This window comes from Colobus angolensis, unplaced genomic scaffold, assembly GCF_000951035.1.
Source record: "Colobus angolensis palliatus isolate OR3802 unplaced genomic scaffold, Cang.pa_1.0 Scaffold381, whole genome shotgun sequence".
Lineage (NCBI taxonomy): Eukaryota > Metazoa > Chordata > Mammalia > Primates > Cercopithecidae > Colobus > Colobus angolensis.
In genome coordinates this window covers 203,576-227,357 of record NW_012117166.1, presented here as the reverse complement: position 1 = coordinate 227,357, position 23,782 = coordinate 203,576, and the positions used below count along the sequence as shown (strand labels likewise).

At 44.4% G+C, this 23,782-nt stretch overlaps 1 protein-coding gene across 3 annotated transcripts; it reads left to right on the top strand.

The window, feature by feature from the left end:
• The first annotated feature begins 8 nt into the window (after positions 1 to 8).
• FAM160A2 (family with sequence similarity 160, member A2) lies at positions 9 to 23,729 on the top strand. 3 transcript variants are annotated; one of them, XM_011954293.1, is made up of 13 exons: positions 64 to 176; positions 1,452 to 1,455; positions 10,232 to 10,554; positions 10,685 to 11,323; positions 11,695 to 11,853; positions 12,046 to 12,132; positions 12,334 to 12,501; positions 15,918 to 15,997; positions 16,205 to 16,410; positions 16,816 to 17,595; positions 20,175 to 20,353; positions 20,512 to 20,674; positions 23,200 to 23,722. In XM_011954293.1, exons 3-13 carry the CDS (start codon positions 10,417 to 10,419, stop codon positions 23,559 to 23,561), a joined length of 2,961 nt encoding a protein of 986 aa, XP_011809683.1. In that variant the 5' UTR covers positions 64 to 176; positions 1,452 to 1,455; positions 10,232 to 10,416; the 3' UTR covers positions 23,562 to 23,722. The 3 variants fall into 3 exon arrangements, with proteins under 3 accessions (XP_011809684.1, XP_011809681.1, XP_011809683.1); XM_011954294.1 differs by lacking the exon at positions 1,452 to 1,455 and having other exon boundaries at positions 9 to 176; positions 10,226 to 10,554; positions 16,205 to 16,368; positions 23,200 to 23,729; XM_011954291.1 differs by lacking the exon at positions 1,452 to 1,455 and having other exon boundaries at positions 9 to 176; positions 10,226 to 10,554; positions 23,200 to 23,723.
• The last annotated feature ends 53 nt before the right edge of the window (positions 23,730 to 23,782 follow it).

Genomic DNA, 23,782 nt, shown 5'->3' with positions numbered 1-23,782 from the left:
CATCGCCCAGTCGTGCGTCCCCGGGCGGTTACGTGTGTTGCGCGGGGGCGCGGACTGCGTGTGGCGCGGGGCGGGGCGCAGCTGGTGCGCCTGAGAAGCGATGGCGGCGGCCTGAACTCAGCTAACACTGCCGCAACAACCGGGCCCGGCCAGGTTCGGCGTTCCATGAGTGAACAGTACGCATGGGCCAGAGGGCCTGGAGAGGCAGGCGCTTGGTGGGATGAGAGACTGGGAAAAGACGGTACCGGGTTTGGTTACTGTATTGGTTGTGAGGTGTTGGCAGGTGGTGAGGGTCCGGGTGTGAGTGTCTAAGATAGAGAAGGAAGGTGAGAGCTTACAGGTGAGTGGACAAATGAGGGGCTATGAGAGGCTGGGTACTTTCGGAGGTGCCAAGTTGAAGGGACTCCTCCTGAACGCGGTTTACTAGGGCTGGGGCTACTGAGGGCTGGGTTGAAGGATACCTTGGGACTAGTGTGAGGGGGTAAGGCCTGCGCGAGGAGAGGGAGAGTCAAAGGCGCAGCTGGGAGCCTGCGGGGTGGCGGCAAATTGGTGAGGGAGTTGAAGGCGGGGCATGGATGGAGGGAATTAGGGCTGTGAGACTTGGATAAAGGTGAGAGGTTGGTTCTGAGGCCTCCTTCGATGGACTGTCATGTTCAGTAAGAGCAATAGTTTAGGCAAAGTAGGGCAGCTTGGATGGAAGTGTTGTGCACCTGACTCCTCTGCTCCCATGGACTTTCCATATTCTGGAGGACAAGAAAATGAAGGTGTGATGGGCAATAGTACTATGGTAATGAAAATAATATTTGAGGCTCAGTCTTCAACAGAGTAATCACTGAAACTTCAGTTCCTTCGACTTCCTCCTCTGGACTGCATAGGTGAAGATGGGCCCTTTCATGAAGGGTTTTGCGCTGTGACAGCTTGTATTTTCTCTCTACCTGCTTCTGGACAACCTTATTCGACTGCTGCTCCTTACCTGTGCTTAACTGTGGGTCTTGGATTGGATTGACCATATTCAGTTGCTAATTCTACTTTTATGGAGGTCATATGGTTTGCCCTATACCGCACTGTATTTAGGGTCCTGAACAGGGTGGCCTTGCTCTCCTTTCTTACAGTTGAATTTTTTAAAAAGCTAGCTTATATTATATTTAAAATGTATGTTTGATGAGTTTTGACATGTGTAAACATCTGTGAAACCATCATCACTCTCAAGATACTAAACATTTCAACCACCTGAAAATTCATCTCTTCATCTCCACACCCTGTAATTGGGTTCATCTTACTAGCATTCTTTTAGGTCCTCTTCTCCCCACCAACCCAAATGCACATGAAATTCTGGAAAGTTGGGTTGGCATTCAGTGATAATGGCCACTTTCATACTACTAAATTTTCCTCTCTACTGCTAGTCTGTCATGGGGTTGGGACATCCTGATTCTTTCCAGACTCAGGAAGAGTTAAGTCTTTCCTTAACTCTACATTGGACAGGGTGAAACCATTCCCCGAGAATTAGACAGCCTCAGTCCCCATTCTTTTCCAGAGTCAGCTTCAGAGCCGACTCCTCTATCCTGTGGTATATTCTCATTGCTTCTTTCTGGAGGCCAAACAGGCCTCCATATTGGTAGAACACTTGGCAACTTGTCCAGACAGTCAGAACTTATAGTTCAGAGTTTAGAGCAGTGATTCCTAAACACTGGACCAAGGACCCTGTACATGATAAAATTATCATCTATCCAAGATGGAGGGAGAGAAACAAAGACAGCATGGTTAGTTATAAGATAAATTTATTATCAGAGATTATCATTCATATTCTTTTGGTGTTGAAGTGCTCTTTCATTGATGCAGTAATGGTAACAGTAGATGGTGGGTTAAAAAAAAAAAGATCTAATTTACCTAAATAAAAAGTGACAACCCAATTTTTAATTTTAGAAATTATTTCTATAGCTTTATGAACTTCAGAAATTTAAAGTGATGATGGTGTGGCTGTTGTATTAGGTTGAGGAAGCATACATTTTTACAATGGTTCTGTGTAACTTGACATCTGAACAGCGTTCATGCTTTACATAGGGATTTCAAATTTTATTATACTGATTTATATAGATACCTTGTAAAGTAGACAAAGACAGGAACTTTTTTTTTTTTTTTGAGATGGAGTCTCGCTCTGTCGCCCAGGCTGGAGTGCAATGGCCGCGTCTCAGCTCACTGCAAGCTCTGCCTCCCGGGTTTACGTCATTCTCCTGCCTCAGCCTCCTGAGTAGCTGGGACTACAGGCGCCCGCCACCACGCCTGGCTAGTTTTTTTGTATTTTTTAGTAGAGACGGGGTTTCACCATGTAAGCCAGGATGGTCCCGACCTCTGATCCGCCCGTCTCGGCCTCCCAAAGTGCTGGGATTACAGGCGTGAGCCACCGCGCCTGGCCGGAACTTTCATTTTATAGATGAGAAATTAAATTCAATAACCAGAGGTCATATAGGGATACAGTGGGAAAGCTGAACCCAGCATTTTGTCTCAGAGTGAGAGAGACTTTGGCAAAGAAGATTTATAATAGACACTGAAAGTGATGTGGGAGGATTTTTTAATGATTTGTAATTGTTCAATTTCCAAAAGACAGAAAAGGGACTGTGAGGGTGACATAGGGATGAAGGTTATGGACATTGGAGCAGGTATATATAATACCTGGATCACGTCTTGATAGTGGATCATATCATGATAGTGATAGGATGAATCAAATCAAATATCAGATGGCTCTTAGGGACTGTCTAAATTCTTGGTTATAATGGAGAAAGCACTGGATTTGGTAAGCTTGTTGTTTGCTATACCAAACTTTGTTGAAATAGAAGTGCATTAAGTATAATGGATTTTGATTTGTGTCATATAGTGAGTGGTAGGTCTGAGAGGATGAAACATACATGAGGATGATAATGTAGAGATAGAAACATGTTTAGGGTACTGTGTTTATCATTTATTCCATATCTGCTCTGTGCCAGACACTCTACTAAGTACTAGGAGAATGAATTCATTTATTCATTCAACAAATACTTCTTGAACACATAGTTTGTGCTTGTGATGCTCACATATTATGGGATAACAAGATGAATAAAACATGGTCATCTGAGCACTCAAGGGATTTTCAGTCTAGTTGGGAGAGATAGACACATGAAAACATAATTTCAATTTAGAGAGAGAATGTGAAATGTGAAAATATATCATAATAGGCCGGGCGTGGTGGCTCACGCCTGTAATCCTAGCACTTTGGGAGGCTGAGGCAGGCGGATCGCTTGACCTCAGGAGTTTGAGAGCAACCTGGACAACATTTTGAAACCCTGCCTCTACCAAAACAACAACAGCAATAACAACAAAACCACCACCAAAAAAAAACCCACCAAAAATTAGCCAGGTGTGGTTGCACATACTTGTGGTCCTGGCTACTTCGGAGGCTGAGGTGGGAGGATTGCTTGAGCCTGGGAGGCAGAGGTTGCAGTGAGATGAGGTCACGCCACTGCACTCCAGCCTGAGTGACAGAGTGAGGCCCCATCTCACCACAGATATCTCAAAATTAACATGTCCAAAACAGAATTCATAGTCTTAGCCCCAAAAGCCCGCCTTTGCACTCATATCCCCATCTCAGTCCAGGCAAGGACTACATTGTCATCTTTCATACTTCCTCCTCTTTTACTCCCTGCATTCAATCATTTGCTAAAATCTTAATACATTTCCCTCTGTGTTATCTCTCTTCTCTATATCTCCATTGCTACATCTTCACTGTTAAAGCTCCCCCTCACCTCATGTGATTTTTTTAAAACAATGTTTTGTCTTAAAACTTGATCTTTTCTAGTCCATCCCTAGAATGATTTTTCTGAAAATATACATCTGATCACCAAACTCCTCTGCTTAAAAACTTTTGGCTCTTTGTGTCCTGTAGGACAGCATCCCAATTTCTTAATATGGCATCATTTAGCTTCAGCTCACCTCTCCAGTCTCATCTGTCACTCCCTAGTCTGTGTTCTAGTTTGAAGAAATTGTTCAGAGTTCCCTAAAACCGTGCTGCTTTTATGAGCCTTGAAATCTTTGTAATAGCTGCTTCCTCTACCAGGAATGCCTTTTCTTCTCTGCCCAGCTAACTTTCCTTATCCTTTAGGATCTAGTTCAGTTTCACCTCCTTTTTGACATCTTTGTCAAGGTAGAGATAACTGTGTGTGACATGAGGATTCATTGCTGTAAAGAGGAGTCACTGTAGAATAGAGGTTCACTTTTGTGAATTAGATGGGCTCTGCTGGAGTCAGATGAGGAGATCCCTGCAAGCAGCAGAAGCAATACTGTGGGGAGGGAAGGGAATGAGTTGGGACCATACCCTGACATCCCATTTGTCTGAGGGATGGAAAAGCAGGGAAGGTATATGTAAGCTGAGCTGTAGTAAATTCCTAGTAGGTGGTGTTTTTGGTTTGTTTGTTTGTTTTTTCCTTTGTATTCCTATGAGATTTTAATCAGGTCATTCACTTGTCAGTATTTAGGGTAACAGCCCATTCATCCTTCTTCGGTCAGTAATTAGTCTTCTTGCCTAGGAAGAGCCATCATAAGGAGAGAGAAACCACAGAATTTTACTGACCTGCTCTTGGAAGATCATTTTGGTCTCTCCCTGTCCGACGTAGGTGTTGCAGGTATATCCCTTCCCCCAGTTCCCTCCTCTTTGCCTCTCCCAGGGCAAAGGTTCATAAGTGAGGCTGAGCCACTTCCTGCCCTGTATCTGCTGTTCTGAGGTTCGTTGTCACCCTTGCTGTGTGTGGCTGTAAGGCTGTATGTTGGGCTGTAAGGTGAGTGCTTGATTTTGGCCATTTTGGTTCTGAGAGATCAGCTCCTTCCCCTTTTTACTCTGTGGCTGAGCCTGAAGGTAAATCTGGAGAGTGGGGGGTTCTGCTGTTTTTTTTTTTTTTTCTGGACTTTGGTATGGGAGGAAAGGACACTATAAGAGGGTGGTGATTGTAACCTCTTCTTTATCTTGTTCTGAACGTTGCAGAGAGTTTAAGTAGGTGATAGGAATACCAAACTATGACTTTCTTTTAAGCTTTTGTTGTATGTGAACAGGGCCCAGTTTAAGTGTTGGCTTTTGGAATCTGAGATGCTGATTCCAACATCTTCTCTTGAGGTCTTTGAAATGGCATTTTAGGACTGGGGTGGGCAGGTGGGTGAGGAAGGGTCCTGGAGACTAATCTTACTTGGTTCCATGAGCAGTGCCCTTTGTTGGTCAAGTGGTGGACCAGTAATGGGCACCTCAGGTATATTGCAAGCTAGAAGCAGTTAATGTTCGGAATTAAATTCCAGAAGCTGGAGGCAGTTTAGTTTTGGATATGTTAATACCTTACTGAGACTGAATGCTTGGCCTTTCTTCAGCTGACTGAGGTATGTATGGGAGGTGATAAGGATGGACACATCAGAGCAGGTTATATCTCTTCTCTTAGAGATATGGGCATCTGGGTCAAATAGGATCAGGAGAAGGAAGGAGGAAAGGGACATGTAATTTACAGAGTATCTTCTTTATGGTTGGAATGCTACCTAAGTTATTATATGGTTTAATTTTTAAGACTAGCAGTAATTATTTCATCAGGAATTTATAGATGAGGAAGCTGAGGCTCAGATATGTGAAATGGTTTATTTAAGGTCACATAGCTGGAAAATAGTGGACTGAGATTCAAACCACTGAGGGACTCCAGAGTTCAGACTTTACCTACTACTCTGTGTTATTCTTGTTTGATTGTCTTTGTTTTCATTCTTCAAATGAGATACGATTGAGAAGAGTGTTCCATAAACAGTAATACTCTTTTTTCAGTGAGGCTGTTTGCAGGTGACAGATAGCTCAAGCTGGGTTTGGGAAGAATTTAATAAAGGGACTATATTTACAAAGATATGGGTAGGGTTTAAGGAAACCAACAAGGGGATGGTGCAGTATCCCAGGGCTAATAACTGTAAGAGGGGCTAGTCATAGGGTGCTTATCCCTTTTCTCAACTGTTGACTTTTCCAGTCCATACCATAAATAGCTGGGTGGATGGATAGCTACTTGTTCCAGTGCATCCCTGCTGATGGCTACTAGTCTTTGTGGCTGTGTTGATGATTTATTAAGAAACCATGTATGAAGGACTCAGCAGTGCTTCTGTGGCTTTGCCACCTTCTCACCCATTTTCTTCTCTCTCACCCGCATTCTTCTAGGTGAGTGAGGGAGGGAAGGCGAGGTGGGGTTGGTGGTGGATTGAATGTTAGCTTCTGTCTTTCTTCACGTTCAGATTTGCCTGAAGTAGCACCCATCCTTTTCTTATTACTCTTTTCTTCCTTTCTCAAAGAAGGTGTCTTCCCTATTTTTCTGAGTAAACCTGATTTTAATGTCATTTATCTCTTATCTTATTTATTTATAAACTGTCCCTTTCTTCAGACTACTTCTCTCACTTGACGGATACCCTTATGACTCCCCATCCTACAGCAAAACCAAAATGCTTTTTCTTGACTCCCCTTACCACAACTTCTTTAAGCTATTGCCCTGTTTTTTTTTTTTTTTTTTTTTTTTTTTTTTGAGGTGGAGTCTCGCTCTGTCGCCCAGACTGGAGTGCGGTGGCCGGATCTCAGCTCATTCTCCTGCCTCAGCCTCCCGAGTAGCTGGGATTACAGGTGTGCACCACCCCCCCGCACCCCCAATTTTGCATTTTTTAAATAGAGACGGGGTTTCACCATGTTGGTCAGTTTGGTCTCAAACTCCTGACCTCAAGTGATCTACCTCCCTTGGCCTTTCAAAGTGCTGGGATTACAGGCATGAGCCACCGTGCCCAGCCTGCCCTATTTTTATCCTTTCTCATTTCACTTTATTTCCTGAAAGTACATCTTACTTTTCGATTCCTATACTTTAACCAACTAATTTGACTAAGTTTGTAAAAAACTTGATTGTACCATTTTCAGTCTTCATTTTACTTGATCTTTCTGTAGACCTATACACTATAGGCAACCTCCAGTTTCTTGAAACTTCCTTTCTTTGATGTCTAGATCATCATTTCTTGGCTTTCTCCTTTTATTTCTGGCTACCTTCAAAGTCTTCTTTAAAGACTCCTCCTTTTTAACTTTCCTACATCCTGGTTTTCCCCAGGATTTTACCCTTACCTCCTTTCATGATCTGCTGTTCTCCTTGCATAATTCCATCTACTTCCATAGTTTCATAGTTGCCTATAAGCTGCTAACTCTTGAATTTATATCTTTTGTCTTGATTTTATTCATTATTTCAAGTATGGTATTCCTGCTTGTTTTCTGGACATCATGAATATCCTGTAGATATCTCAAAACTTAACATGCTCAAAACTGTACTCAACCTCTTTTCTAAAGCACAGTTCCCCTTCATATGTGTTTCTAGTCTGTTAATGGCTTTATCTTTTACTGAGTCTCCTATACTTCCTATGAGAGTCTTCTCTCATTCCCCATTTATTTGCCAGGTCTTACTGCTTTTACTTTGTGGTTAATTTAAATCTGGAGGCAGATACTCTGCATTTGCATTTTAGTCCTGTCACTTACTAGCTGGGTGTGTTGAGCAATTTATTTAACCTCTCTGGGCTTTGATTTCCTTTTATGTAAGATGTGGATAATAATAGTTAAATGAGTTTTTATGAGGTTTAAATTAGCTACTTCATGTAGTGCTGGAATGGAGCCTGGCGTGTAGTAAATATACGTTTGCTGTAATAATTATTAATTCAGCATTCACTTTTGCAGGCATATTTGAGTTCAGGCTCTATGTTTGCACTGGGATATCAAAGAAAAATGAATGATATTTTTATTTTGTCAAGGAACTTGCTATTGATTGGCAGAGGTGTTACTGGTATAAATAATTTCAGTATTACATGGAACATATTAAGATAGAGTTGAATCTCAGATTTATCTTTCCTAATATTTCTCTTACTACCATAGTTCATGCCTTACTTTTTTATTTTCAAATGTACTTTTGAAACAGCTTCTTATAAATTGTCCACTGCAATCCATCTCTCTCTGCTCCACCTTATACTGTTATCTGATATATTTTTCAAGGCCAATCTGATCTTATCATTTTCATGTTTAAAAACCTCCTTTGTTTCTAGGGTGTCAATAAGTAAAACCTAAACTCCTTAGCATAATATTTAGTGATATTTATAACCTTCACCCATATTTACCCTTCAACTAATGTTGTGCTTCTCTTCTCTGAATAGTCTGTGATTAAGGCACACTAAATTTGCAACTGTTCTTTGAATTTGTCATGTTCTTTCACAGTACCATAGTTTTGTACATACTGTTTTTAATATGAAGAAAACCTTTTCTTTCTGCTCTCTACTTAATTAGTATCTCATTATTAAAGATCTAAGTTCAATATTAACTGTGTGGGACCCTCTAATAGCACCCCAGGCAGAGTTAGTTGCTTTCCTTCATGCCCCCATGACACTTTTTATAAATACCTTTATTTACAATATTTGTTGGATTTACATTTATGCTACCTCAACTGTTTTTATCCATCTTTGTTATTTCCCATGCTTACTTAGAACAGTGACCAGTATTTTATCCATATGGAGGTACATTGAGTTAATCAATGAGTAAGCCCTACCTGCTCTTTAGGACTGGCCCCTCCCTTTGTAAGACTCACGTATTCTATAGAAATTTTCCTTAAACATAGTTGCTACCTTCCTTTAGTTGTGAGCTGGAAATTGTGTGAGAGAGTATCTGGGTGAAGGGAGATGTTGTTAATATAACCTTAGGGCAAAATGTGGGGCTGGTGTCAGGTTTCTGGATTCCTTCAGCCTTTGTTGAGCATAAAGAGGAAGGACAACTGAACCACCCTTTTCCTCTCAAGGTTTTATGCTTGTGAGAGACAGTACTGATGAGGGTGTGGTGGCTGTAAAGGAGAAGGAACTATGGTTCCGAACTATGGTTCCTTCTCTAATAGCTACTTGGTACTTTTTTCCTTTTTCTTTTGAGGATGTCTTAACATTTTCTTGGGAGTGAGTTTTGGATGTGTCTGGCAGGAATGGAGATGGGAATGTGTCTGTCTTCCTTAGTGAAAGGGAAACAGCTCTGCTTTATTGGTTGGCTCTGAATTCTTCCTCTTAAGAGTATTCAGTCAGTTAAGGGTCTATTTGCTCATCTCCCATAGGTCACTGGATAGGTTTCTAGGGAAGCACCTGTGCTAGACAGAAAGACATTTCTTCTTCAGTAGTCCCGGAGGACTAGAGTCAGATCAAGGCTGGATTTCTTGATTGGTTGTTCATTCATTCATTCATTCACTCACTCACTCATTTACTTCAGCATTTATACATTCAACAAATATTTGTTGAGTTCCTATGCCCTGGGGATACAACAGACACAATAAGACAAACCCTGCCCTCCAAGAAGCTACCTAATGTGTGGAAGATAGACAAATAAATAAATCATTTCCAAGAGTGAAACTGCTAAGAAGAAAGGATTAGGAAGCTAGAGAGTGAAGGTGAGAAGATGTGCTATTTAGATAGAATTGTTAAGCAGGGCCTCTCTGGGGAGATGACATTTGAAAACAAACAAACAAACAAACAGAAAAATGAGCAATGACAGCAATGTGAAGAGCAGGAGAAGGACATTGTAGTCTACGCAGAGGGAACAAAAAGTATTCAAGAAGGCCTGTGTCACTAAAGTGTGAGTGAGAAGGAGAATGGTAGGAAGTTATACAGATTACATTATTTAGGCTCCTGTAGGCCAAGATAAGGAATTTGAACTATTATAGTGTGTTAGGAAATTACTGGAGAATATTCAACAGAGGACAGGTCATATAATTTAGGTTTTAAAAATATCACTCTGGTTGTTGTGATAACTCTCAGGAGGATAATAAAGGAATCATGGAGGCCAGATTGGAAGCTACTGCAATAGTGAGACATATTTTGAAGGTAGAGATGAGAGGGTTTGCTGATGAACTGGATATTGGAAGTAAACAAAAGAAAAAAGAAGGATAATGTGCACGTTTTCAGCTTGAGCATTTAGGTGAATTTTGGTATCATTTTCTTTTGAGATGCAGAAAGTTGAAGGAGTAACAGGTTTGGTGGTAGAAATCTGAGTTCTGTTTTAGACATGTCAGTTGCTGACTGTGTGTGCGTGTGCGTGCGTGTGTGTGTATGTATGTATAGGTGTGTAGAGTTTTCAGTGGGGTGGTGGGTCTGAGTTCTGGAAAGTGAGCTTCTATTTATCCCTTCCATTATCTCTTCTCTGAATTAGATTTAGAAATCTGGACTGGCCAGTGACCTCATGGCTTGCCATTCCAGCCTGGTATAACCTCTGGCTCCATGGGCAGCTACTGGCTCCTACAGACCGGATGAAGCAGACTGGAGACACAGGTGGAGAAAACCTCCAGCTGGCAAATCCTCAAAGTACAGGCCTCTGGCTGCCAGTCCTGCCCAGCCTGCCTCATGGAGAGGATGAATTGGCTGAGCAGACTGGCCTCCCGGGGCCCTGGGCACCGTATACCTCAAGGGGCCAATCTCCAAACCCCAGTCATGGCTGACCCTGAGACCTGCCTCATGGTCTTCAAGAATCACTGGTCCCAGGTAGGAGACTGTATGGCACAGGGCTTCGTCTGCTGACCACCTCAGTTCTCCCAACCTTCTGTATTCTCCTCATCCCATTTAGTCCCCTTATCGACTTAGATTCCTTCCATCTTCTGTCCTTTTTCCCTAGGTGGTGCGAATCCTGGAGCGGCAAGGCCCTCGGGCAGCACCTGGGGGTGCAGATGATCTCAGTGCTGTGCGCAACCACACTTACCAGATGTTGACACTGCTGGCAGAGGATCGTGCAGTTCCTTCGGCCCCCACAGGCCCTGGCCCCCTGCTGGAGTTTGCTCTGCACGAGGATCTGCTGACCCGTGTGTTGACATGGCAGCTGCAATGGGATGAGCTTGGGGATGGGGTCGAGGAACGACGGGCTGAGCAACTGAAACTATTCGAGATGCTAGTGAGCGAAGCTCGCCAGCCACTGTTGCGGCATGGTCCAGTTCGTGAGGCTCTGCTCACTCTGCTGGATGCCTGTGGCCGCCCTGTGCCCAGTAGTCCAGCATTGGATGAAGGCCTGGTGCTACTTCTCAGCCAGCTGTGTGTTTGTGTGGCCCAGGAGCCTTCATTGCTCGAGTTCTTCCTGCAGCCACCTCCTGAGCCTGGAGCTGCTCCCCGTCTTCTTCTCTTTTCTCGCCTTGTCCCTTTTGTGCATCGAGAGGGCACCTTGGGCCAGCAGGCCCGTGATGCCCTACTTCTTCTCATGGCTTTGTCAGCTGGGAGCCCCACTGTGGGCCGCTACATCGCGGATCACTCTTACTTCTGCCCGGTTAGCACCCCCTGGCATGGAGGGTAGAGTATGGCATGTAGATACTGGAAAGCACCTTCCTATCCAGGAGAAGGGGAGAGGCTATGTACCAGGGCCCGTTCCTCTAGGAAATAGTTCCTGGATTTGAAAGCAGCCCCCTAGAGTTGTAGTGGGGATGAATCATGGGCTTAGATGGATAGGGCAGATACTAAGGCTCTTCGTAGGCTCGTGAATTCTAGGTGAGTTTCCGGCACATTGGGTAGCCAAATGCTTGCTTTGGTAATAGCTTATACCCCTATTCCCATCAAAAGTCTGGATTAATAGCTCCCCTGTTCCACTTTTTATATTTTATAAATATATTTTATATATGAGCCTTTGGTAACTTCTCATAGGTGCTGGCCACAGGGCTCAGTGCCCTGTACTCATCACTGCCCCGAAAGATTGAGGTTCCAGGGGATGATTGGCACTGTCTGCGACGGGAAGACTGGCTAGGAGTGCCAGCCCTTGCACTCTTCATGAGTTCCCTAGAGTTCTGCAATGCAGTAATTCAGGTAGGACTGGAGTTTCCTGGAAGTCTGGCCCTTGATCATTCTTGGGAGATGAGGTAGGAGGGGATATATTCCCTGGAGTTCTGTCATTTTTCCATCTTGGAAATAGGATGCCTCTCTGTAGCGCACTGTTCTACTCCCTTCCAGGCAGTGGTTGCCTCATAACCCTCCTGGTTCTCTTTTGCATTCCTACAGGTGGCTCACCCCCTGGTGCAGAAGCAGTTGGTTGATTATATCCATAATGGGTTCCTGGTGCCTGTCATGGGTCCTGCCTTGCACAAGGTGAGAGTCATGGGTGGCAAGGCAGATAAGGGGCTAAGCTGCAGTGATAACCTCAGTGCCAGGACTAATGTAGGAGGTGATGGGTAGAGTACTCCTCCCTTTTCCCCTGTCTGCTCCTGATTTCTCTTAGAATCCAGGGAGAATGGCCCTGTATGTGCAGGGAAGCTGTACATTTCCAGACTTTCCCTTCTTTTTGTCCAGACCTCTGTGGAGGAGATGATCGCCAGTACCGCCTATCTGGAACTTTTCCTACGGAGTATCTCAGAGCCTGCTTTGCTCCGTACCTTCCTGCGATTCCTGTTGTTGCACCGGCATGACACCCACACCATCCTCGACACCCTTGTTGCCCGTATTGGCAGCAACTCCCGGGTATGGCCCTTACCCCTGTCCTGGCTTACCTGGGTGAGCCATCTTCTCTCTCTGACCTTTGTTCTGGGAAGGTATTCCTGCCCTTCTTTTACCTTTATCTCCAGCAGTCACCTCAAAATTAAGTGGCATCAACTTTCTAGCATTAAGCTTTTAACCATTTCGGGTACATATTTTAATCTATTCCCCTGCTTTTATAATAGATGAATCTAGAACACAGTCACCTTTTCTGCATGACTTTGGCTGTTCATCATGACTATAGGTTTTGCTGCTGTACCGTGTTTGTAATGTAGTATTGGCCTGAGTTCTCTTAAACTGTTTGTCACTCTGTGGCCTGCTATGGGTGACTTGAGAGCACTTTAGGTTGTGTGTCTGCTTTGCTAGATGATCTAGGTGCTACTGATATGCTTACCTTCTTTCTCCTTTGGATTTGCTGCTTTTGAACTATTACTTGGAGCACTCATCCATCCACCCACCTATCTACTTTCGCTCTTTCCTCCTGAACATTTTTATTGAACATTCGCTGTGTGCCATACTGTTTGCTGGTACTGGAGATACAATGATAAATAAGGTAGACATTGTTGCTGACTTCCTGGAGCTTACTTCGTAGAGAAGACAGACAAGCAAACACATTAATAAGTTGTGGTCAGGGTTATGAAAAACCTGCTTAGAAATAATAGGGTGGTCAAAGAAGACCTCTCTGAAGAGAAGACATTGAAATGAGACATAAAGATTATAAAGAAGTTAACTTATTGACCAAATAGAAGAACAGGAAAGCAAAGGGAACAGCATGCAAAGGACATCAAATGGGGGAAGGGCTTAACATGTTTGAGGAAATGAAAGACTAGAGGTGTAGTGAGCAAGGGGAAGAAAGGAATGAGATAAAAATAGAGGAGTAAAATTCAGATCATGCATGACCTGGAAGATCATGGCAAGAAGTTTGGATATTAACAAATAGATATATATATAACATGGGAGTGGATAGTTTCCAAGTTATAAAGACTTAAGCCTTTCTAGGAGAATAAAGCATTAATTTTGCCATGGACTTCATGGCATTTATTTTGCCTCTGGGACCATTTTTGCTTCCTTTTTTTATTATAAGTTAAAGTTCCCTGGATCCATGTGTTTAAAATAGAAGTTCTTTCATCACTAAGGGCTCTGGAAAACTTTGAGATAATGAGGTACTTGGTAGCAGAGTTCCAGATCAGTTTCCTGGATAGCTGTGTTTTGTATAGGTACAGTTTCTGAAGCTAAGTTAGGGTATATAAGAAATATTCCAGACTGATTGATTAAACCAGTGTTTATAAACCAAGGGTATACTTTAGAGACATCTGTGAATCTTTGAAGATGGCAACTAATAACTACAACAGCTTCTGAGCTGTACCTCAGATTTCTTGAATCTTTGGGAGTAGGCTCAGGGCATGTGTATTTTTAAAATTTTCCAAAAAGTAATCATGATAGATGCCTTGGGTTAAGATTTATTGGAACCAATAGGGAATAGGTATTCAAGCTTTAATTTTACAAAGATACCAGAAGTATTTTTTTTCCCTCATTATGCTGAAATTAGGCCATGATTGGCCTCAGATTTTCCTGTTCATGTTTAGAGACAGTTGATTTTCTTTTTGAGGTTTTATCTGTTGTTTCTATCCATCTTCCTTTTGTCTTAACTTATCCTAACTTTGATTCTTACTCACTATCTTTCATTTTTTTTAGTAGTTGTTTCTATTAGGCTCCCATTTGGTCCCCTGGTCTTAGGAGCCTTACATGTTCTTGGGATGTTTCTTCTTGGTTCCTGGTTCTTGGAGGAACAGATCTCTTCTAATTTCAGGATGCCCGTGTTGAACATGCAGATGCTTTCCTTTCCACTGTGGTCCTTTCAAGCTTGATTCTTTGGCTTGACTTTGTAACTTATATAGCCTGTGTGCCTTGAAGTGACTAATTTTGGCTAACCAGCCTGTGTTTATTTCCTATTGCTGTCATAACCAATTATCAAACCTAATGCTTAAAACAGATTTATTGTCTTACAGTTTTGTAGGTCATACGTATGACATGGATCTTGTCAGGCTAAAATCAAAATTTGGGGGGATGGGATCTGTGTTCCTTTCAGGAGGCCATAGGGGAAGATCCATTTCCTTACTTATTTCTATTGGCAGAATTAATTTTCTAGCAGCTGTGGGATTGAGATCTCTGTTTTCTTGCTGGTTGACAACTGAAGAACATTCTCAGCCTGTAGAGCAACCAGATTCCTTGGCTCATGGCCTCCTTTCATCCATAGATAACAGATATCTATGGATCTCTATTATCTGTGGATATCTAGGATAATCTAATCTCAAATTCCATAATCTTAATCACATCTGCGAAGTTGTCTCTGCCACATAAGGTGAAATATTTTTAGGGTCTGGAGATTAGGATGTGGATATCTTTGAGGGACCACTTTTCTATCTACTTACTTCTTTTCAGCGAGTTTGAATTTTTTCATTGCTAGCTAAAGTGGTCATTTAGGATAGCCTCCTGAACATCCATGCTATTCAAAATGTGAACTGCTGTCGTGTGTTTTTCTTGTCGTGTGGTTGACTTTTAATTCTCCCATGGTCATTTAGCAAATAATGAATGCCTAAACTGTTCAGGTAGTGCCCTAGACCAAGACCCATTCGTTATCTTCAGGGAGCTCAAGGTGTCTGACACATTTGCTATAAGGGAAGCATAGAGAGACTGCTAGGAAGATTCAGAGAAGTGAGGGAGAGGTTACGTGTGTGTTTTCTTTGCCTAGTCAGAGATGCACTAACCTTCTTCCTTTTCTAAAATTAAAGGTTTCCCCTAATCTTGACCCACCTACTTTTTCCTTTTCCTGTCAGCTGCCCTTGAGTTGTTCTTTATCCTGCCTTCTGAGAGATACACTAGTGTTAGAGAGGTGACTCAGACTTCATATTCGCAGCCCCACCTACTTCCCAGTTGGGAATCTTCTGGGTTCCCTCTAGTTTCTTATTGGTAGGCATTCAGTTACTGTGTTGCTACAGTCCCTTCTGGCAGGCATTCACTTAATTACCATGTTTCTGTTGTCTCCTATTAGTCATTCACTCAATCACAGTATTTCTTAGAGTCTCTTCTCATGGATTTTCATTCAAGTGTTGCTGGAGTCTCTGCTGACCAGATATTTGTAGCTAGAGAGTCTGTAGAAGTCCATTGGGTCTGAGATGCTTCATTTGTATGAATAGTAAAGACTTGCCCACAAAGATCTTGTGATCATCTAGCTAATACTTGAATGACTTATGTGCCAGGTGTGGTGCATGGGCCTCTAGGAGTTCCTCTAGGAGTGGTTGGTTGGGCCAACTTGGGGTTGGGGGGTTCCCATTTGGTGAATGGCTTGGAGGGCAGAGAGCTCTTATGGTGACTCCCTCCCTCCCCTCCACACCCCCCAGCTCTGCATGGTCTCTCTGAGTCTCTTCAGGACCCTCCTGAACCTCAGCTGTGAGGATGTCCTGCTGCAGCTGGTTCTCAGGTATCTGTTGGGGCAGGGCTGAGGGATGGCTGACCCTGAAGCCTCAGAGTCTTGTGCATTGCTGGGGCAATGGGCTGTATTGGGGTTGCTCATGAGTTTCCATTTGGAGCCTGGCTTAACCATACAGTTTCATTGGCCTGATGTTCTTCTAGGCCCTGTCCTTCCTTCCTGATCTACCCTGTGTCCCCTTTCTGATGTCTTTCTCAGGTATCTTGTCCCATGTAACCACGTTATGCTGAGCCAGAAGCCAGCTGTGCGTGATGTAGACCTATATGGACGAGCAGCTGACAAGTTTCTCTCCCTAATCCCTCGCTGTTGTCGGCACCACGCCCCCAGCCCACCTCGTCCAGAGCATGCCTCATGGGCACGAGGTGGGCCTAGCAGAGAGACAGGGAGAAGGGAGGACATCACGGGTATGGCCTGGGTTCTGGGGGAGTGTAGCAAGGAGGGGCTGGGGTGAGGGGAGGAAGATGGCCATGAATGACATTCTGTCTTTGGGGAGGTTGATGAGGATGTCTTGCAGGGAGGATCCTTAACACTCACCAAAGAAAATTAGAGTGGGACTTCTGGGCAAAGCTATTCTTGTTCTTCTCTCTAGTCTATACTCTTCCTGTTTCCATTATTTCTTCAGTGGTGGTGGTGGTGAGTGGGAGTGGTGGATGAGGATAAGGTTAATTAGGAGGTTGGAGAGTTAGTTGTCTGAATAGGTTCAGTGTTTCTGCCTTCCCATTGTCTTCTTTCTTAGTCTCCTAAGGTGTCTTATCTCTCCTCCTGAACCTCTGTCTCCTTGATTTCTCTTATATTTTTTCCCTTTGCAGGTCCTGGAAGCCCAAGTGTGGACTCCTCTTCTGTGGTGACAGTACCCCGGCCCTCCACACCATCTCGTCTGGCTCTCTTCCTGCGGCAGCAGAGCCTGGGTGGCTCTGATTCTCCAGGCCCAGCCCCTTGCTCACCAGGGCTTTCTGCATCCCCAGCCTCCAGCCCTGGCCGATGGCCTACCCCTGCAGAGGAGCCTGGAGAGCTGGAAGACAATTACCTGGAGTATCTGCGTGAGGCACGTCGTGGTGTGGACCGCTGTGTCCGAGCCTGTCATACCTGGTCTGCCCCCTATGATGGCGAGCGGCCCTCTCCTGAGCCCAGTCCTTTTGGCTCCCGGACTAAGAAACGCAGCCTACTGCCTGAGGAGGACAGGAACAATGTGGGGGAAGGGGAGAAGGAAGAGCTGGGGAGTAGAGGGCTGGCTGGGGGTGCAGGGGAGGGCCCCGGTCACCTGCCCCCTCCCCAGCTCAATGGAGTGCCAGGATCATGGCCTGAGGGGTCCAAGAAGGTTCGTCTGGTGCCAAAGGAGGGAGTTGGGGAACTGCTAGAGGGCACCTCCGAGGGCATGGCAGGACTAGAGGGCTTTGGGCAGGAGCTCCGGGAGCTAGAGGTGGCATTGAGCAATGGGGGAACTGGCTCAGAGTCCCCATTAGAACCTCCACTGCCCCTTGAGGAGGAGGAGGCCTATGAGAGCTTCACCTGTCCCCCTGAGCCCCCTGGCCCCTTCCTCAGCAGCCCTTTACGGACTCTCAACCAACTGCCAAGCCAGCCCTTCACTGGTAAGCTACTTAGCCTAGGCCTTCCCTTCTGTGTACTCTTTGCATGTTCTTGACATGTTTGTGCTGGTTTCTTGGACCTCTTGGCCATGTCATTTCTGTGTACTTGCCTAGCCCCTCATCCATCCTGCTTGCATCACTTCCAGATACATGTCATGTCATACCTCTGTCCCTGTGTCTCTCTGTATGTCTTCCATGCTTGTGCTGGTTTGAGTATTGACTTATATCTGAGCCTTGTATGTCTGTCCTATGTGCATGTTCCTCCTCTTTCCTTAGTCTGGCCATTTCCTGTGATTTGTAATTAGGATATTCTGTGTTTGGTGTTTCCTGGTGAATCACAACAATATTTCTGAACCATATGGAGGATATATGTGCTGTCCTGTATGGAGAGGCACCTGTAAACACTATGCCATTCCCTTCATTTTATCTGTCTGGGTATTGGGTTTTCTGTCAGCTCTCCTGGGGCCTAGGGTTAACCTTCTGGTATTTTTCTCCCTACTCAGTTCCTTCCTCCCCATCTCTTTAAAGAAGAACTTGATTTCAAGTTTTTCCTGTTCATTTCCTTGTACCTTCTTGGTTGCCATGACTGTCTACTAGCACTAAGACTGTCTTAAGCAGATAGGGTGCAGTCTCTTCGAAGGCAAATGACAAAGCGTGGCCCTGAACTCCCTGGCAGAGTTCATTTGGACTCTCAAGGATGCCCTGGAGCTAGACTTGATCTGAGTGGTTGGACTAACTCCTCTTTATTTTTGTATGAGAGCCAGCTTACCCCACCATTCCAAACCTCAGGCCAGGAAAACCAGAAAACCAAACAAAAAACAAACCCACCTCTGAGAAGTAGTGGCTAACGCTAAGATCACAGGCCTTGGATTATGCATACCTTACGTTTCCATCTCTGCCATAGATGCATGTAAATCATTTACTACAATTATGGCACATTGTGAGAACTCAGCAAGTGGTAGCTTTTCACTAGGATCTCTGGGTGCATAGCAGATTTAAGTTGACTGAGGCAAACACTCAACTTCCAGTTGTTCATAGTCAGATTGTCATGCCTTGATAAGTTCATGTCCTGATTGGGCCTGGGAGATGCTGGCCATCCTGCTTATATAGCACCAGGGCTTCTGCCATGGAGTTGTGCCAATTCCCTCTTGCCTCCTACAAAAAATCTGTCTTTCCATTTATTTAGCCTCTGCTTGATAAGTTCATGTCCTGATTGGGCCTGGGAGATGCTGGCCATCCTGCTTATATAGCACCAGGGCTTCTGCCATGGAGTTGTGCCAGTTCCCTCTTGCCTCCTACAAAAAATCTGTCTTTCCATTTATTTAGCCTCTGCTCTATTCCTTTCAGCTCAGTACCACCAGGCGATAACGTGCAAGTTTTACCACAGTCTTGAAGTATTAATTGAAGCTTTTGTCTTATTTTCCTTTGGTAAACTTATCTGAGCTTTTCGAATTTTTTTTTTTTTTTTTTTTGGCAAGAAAATTCCAGGAAATGAAAGGAATAGGACAAAATTATGGGGTATCTTAGGACTCTGTTAAGCTAGAGTTGTTTTGAAGCTAATGTTAGACATGTGCCCCTGGAGTGAAAAATGTTTTAGGATCTTTTTCAGGATTCACTCCATCCTGCCCTCCATCATTCTTCTGTCTCAATTTGTAGTGCGGTTCTTAGATATACTCCCTTTCACCAAAAAAAACCCTGATCAGAAGGACTGTGATGGCTATAGAGGCCTACTGCTGGTGATCTGGCTTAACTGAGGTCAGTTTTCCCAGTGCATAATGCTGATCCTTTCCCTTCACTTCTCTCTCACCAAAGGGTCTGTCCTCAGTCAGTTTCTCTGCCCTTGCACTAAGCTCTCCTTTTACTACATATTCTGTTCCACCTTCTTGGTTCCCAGCTTCTGAAAGACAAAACTGATGTCTTCTCTGGTCCTCCAAAGATTTTTTTCCCCTAACTTTAAATTGGCTTACATAGTTACTTTGTCTCTGCAACACCGTCTTCTAGCTTTCTTTTTGAGCAGGTTTAGTATTATCCTCTGTTTTCTGTGGAACCTAATTCTTTTTGGACCTAGTTACTTTATCAACCTATTTGTTCTTCTGTTGTGCCTCTTGGGTGAGTCTTTTATAAAAACAGAGTATGTAATTGTATCTTACGATTATAATTGAACACTTAAAATTTGCCAGATCTGAGGCTAAATGTTTTATATTGATAACTATTCATCACCTTATGAGGTAGGTATGTTTTCCTATTTTACGAACTAGGAAGTAAGGCTTGGAAAGTTTTGACCTGTCCAAACTAGTAAAGGGCAAAGCCAATGAAACCAGATCTCTCAGACTCCAGAGCCTAAGATCTGGCTCGTCAGCTTGAATGTGTGTAAAGCTGGCATCTGGAATCTTGTGGGTCCATATGGTGTCTGCCATCTTATTTCCTCCAGAATATGTGGCCACAGGATATTTAAACATACCCAGAGGCTGACATACAAATAATTTTCATCTGGTGGGGGTCTCTTGTTTTGGGGAGGAATGTGTGCGACTTGCATTGTGTTCAGGCCTTGTATCCTTGTGCCCACCTCCCCCCCAACCCAGGCCCCTTCATGGCTGTGCTCTTTGCCAAACTCGAGAACATGCTGCAGAACTCCGTCTATGTCAACTTCCTGCTGACGGGGCTGGTGGCCCAGCTGGCCTGTCACCCCCAGCCCCTGCTCCGCTCTTTCCTGCTCAACACCAACATGGTCTTCCAGCCCAGTGTCAAGTCCCTGCTGCAGGTGTGCGATGCATGCGTGCATGGGTGCGTCCAGGCTCCATGATGGGCCTGGCCCGCAGCTGGAGTGACCCTGGGTGGGCTGGGAGCAGGTCCAGTGGGACTAGAAAGGACTGTATCAGTCTAGAGTGCTCAGAAATGTCATGAAGGTGTGCTTCATAGGTGCTGGGCTCTGTGAAGAATAAGATTGAGAACTTTGCGGCTTCCCAGGAGGACTTCCCAGCACTGCTATCCAAAGCCAAGAAGTACCTCATTGCCCGTGGCAAGTTGGACTGGGCTGAGGGCCCTGCAGCAGGACCTGCCCCGCGCCGTTCTGATCCCCTAGGTGAGGCCTATCCCACCACACCTGTACCTGCCCTCCCTAAATAACCTATTAAACCAGGTTAATTGAGCTCTTATTAAGAGTGAAATGTTGTGTCAAGACCTGGTGAGTTATAGAAAATTGAGTCTTCATGTTTGTTCTCAGGCTTCTGGTCAGAGGATAGAGCATAGTTCTATCTATTAAGAGCCAGATGAGAAGTTCTAGCAAAAACTACTCTGGAATTTGGGGACAAGAAAGAGGACAGAGTGGTCTCTAGGTTGCGATATTATTACAGCTTAGTAAGGGACATGACGTTTGACATGGGCCTTTCTTGAAAGCTGGGTAGGCCTTAGGCAGGCAAAGGAATGGGGAATCTTTTTTTTTCAGGAGAGATCCTGGACTGTTTAGTTGGAGTAGGGGATTTAAAAGATGGTGGAATAGTTGGTAGTAAGGCTGGAGAGATTTGGCTGGAGCTCAGTTTCTCAGAGTAGAAGTTGGGATGTTTTAGGCAATGAAAAACCACAGGAATTTCTAAATCTGGAAGTGGAGAGATTAGTATGTTAGCTCAGATGAAGTCAAGCTAGGAGAAAAGAGTCAGGAAGCATCAGGAGGCTTCTGCCATAATGTAGATGTTACTAGGGAAGCTTGAATTAGAATAGTGGACATGGAAGGGAAGCATTTAATGAGGCAGAAGTGAGAAGGAAGTGTTGGTAGAGTTTGGTGAGTGGTGTAAGGAAGGAGGAAGAATTAAATGTGGTTATGAAGTTTTAAATCTAGACTTTTCGCTTAACAGGTATCTTGAACATTTGCCGTGTGTGCTGGGCATTGTCTTTGGTACAGGGAATTCAGGGAGGTACAAGATGTAATTTCTGCCTTCAAAGAATGTACAATCTGGAGAGTGACTAGAGGAATGTAATACCAGAAGAAGGAAGGTCCTAAAGGTGTTGGGAGTAATGGGATCTAGAACAATAGAAAAGGATTAACTTTGGATAGGAAAAGGCTTTTTGTTTTTCTCCCTTTGAGGAAAATGAGCAGAGAGCAAGAAGGAACTGACAGGTGCCAATGTAGTTGTGAAGTGTAGAGGAGAAAGGGATTTCACATCATTCTTTATTTACTAATCAAAGTAGAAGGCAAAATGATACGCTGAAAGCAGAGGTGGAGGCTTAATGAGAAAAGTGTACGGGTTGGGAAGAGAGTACCACAAAAGTTACTGCACAGCTGTGAAGTCTCAGGTAAAGTTCTTTTGCATGATTTCTTCATGGTCTAGTATTGTAAATATTTCTTCCTTCTACAGTTCTGGTGCTGGGGTCACTGTAGAGGGGCCAGGTAGACAAGGTGGACAAGACACAGTCTAAGCCCTTAAGCTCACAGGTTAGTGTATGAGGTAGAAGACATAGAAATAAATTAAATATGTTGAGTTAAGGGAAGTAAAATTGGGATTCAGTGGAAGACAAATCGGAGGAGGCTTCCTAGAGAAGTGGGGATAGTAAAATTTCACCTAGAATGATGAAAAAAGTAGGGAGAAGAAAATTTAGGCAGAGGGAGCTACAGGTGCATGAAAAGTGCCTGGAGGGTTCCAAGATGATAGATATGGATGCAAAAGCAAGATGGGGTGTGGAGAGTTTGACAAGAAATTGTAGGAGTGTGAGCCTGATTGTGAAGGACTCTGAATGCCAAATTTAATAGATCGGTATAGTATTTCTGTAGCCAGTATTAGATGTAGGAAATGGGAATTGTTATTAGAATCTAGGCCTTTATAGTAGATATGGATCCAGACCCAGAAATCTAGGCAGAATGTTAGAGGCAAGAGGACATTGTTTTGAATGGCTCACTTGAGTCTAAGCTGACTTGAAATTGGCTGCAACCAGTGGGAGAGAGGCTTTGGTGCAGGACAGGGACTGGTGAATGGTGAAATGGTGAATAGTGAAGAGCAGATCTTGGAGGGACAGTAGAGTATGACAGAAGTGAAATTGTCTCTGAACTATAATTGCATATATAGCCCCTGTGGGTATTGTAGGAGCAGAGGATGTGGATTGGGTGTTATAGATAAGCTTGGAAAGAGGTAAGTGGTTGACTGGTTCGGAAGGGTGATGGGAAGCATGAAATCAGAGCATGCTGTAGACAGAGGAGAAATAGCTTGGTGGTGGTAGATTAGTGATTGGAAAGAGGAGAATTCATCAGGGTCAGAGGGCATGGAGAAGGAATGGATCTTAACTGGGAATGAGGTGGCTAAAGTGTTGATTGGTTAAAGACTGAGAAGGATGGTTGGCTGGGTGGGGAGGCTGGATAGAGGGAAAAAGGCTGGGCAGGTAGTATTTTTGGTGTTAGAGTGAGAAAGAACTCCTCATTCTAGTCCTCAGAGTCAACTTCAGGGATGGGACAGGAAATGGTACCTGAGGTTCATTTCTGGTCCATTTTGTCCTTTTTTCCATTTCCTCAGAACCCTAAAGGAGAAGTCCAAGAACCTAGGGGGTGGGGGAATCTCCCCTCTCAGTCCAAGGGAGGTTCCTTGATCCCAGCACCTTCATGATACCCCTGTTTATTCCCAGTGAAGAGCCGGAGGCCATCCTTGGGGGAGTTACTCCTGCGGCATGCACACAGTCCAACCAGGGCCCGGCAGGCGGCACAATTGGTCCTTCAGCCTGGGCGAGATGGAGCAGGACTTGGCCTAAGTGGGGGCTCCCCTGGGGCTTCAACTCCAGTTCTACCTGCCCGGGGCGGGGCCCCTGAACGCCAAGGTGAGGCTCTTCGAGTCAAGAATGCTGTCTACTGTGCAGTCATTTTCCCTGAATTTCTCAAGGAGTTGGCTGCCATCTCCCAGGCTCATGCCGTCACCTCGCCTTTCTTGTTGGAGACTTCAGAGGAAGGATCTGGCCCTCTCATCTCAGGCTATGGGCCCCTCAATCCTTAACTTTCTTCCATGGACAATCAGGGCCATGGGTGGCCCGGGCTGGGGATAGGGCACAGGCTCCTTTTTATGTTTTGAGGCAGTGGCAAAAGGACTTTTTAATTTATTTCAGATGAATGTTTTATGGAGAACTTGTTGCAATATGTATAAAAGGGAAATCTCTATTCTGTGCTCATTTTTCTTTCCCATTCTTTTTCTGTGGGGCTGGGGCCCCAGAAAAGGTT

Bases quoted from the DNA above. Each gene is read 5' to 3' on its own strand.
- FAM160A2 (XM_011954291.1), top strand. From the start codon at position 10,417: ATGGAGAGGATGAATTGGCTGAGCAGACTGGCCTCCCGGGGCCCTGGG. The intron at 16,411-16,815 runs GTATGGCCTGGG...TTCCCTTTGCAG, and splicing joins GAGAAGGGAGGACATCACGG to GTCCTGGAAGCCCAAGTGTG. The intron at 20,354-20,511 runs GTGTGCGATGCA...TGTGCTTCATAG, and splicing joins GTGTCAAGTCCCTGCTGCAG to GTGCTGGGCTCTGTGAAGAA.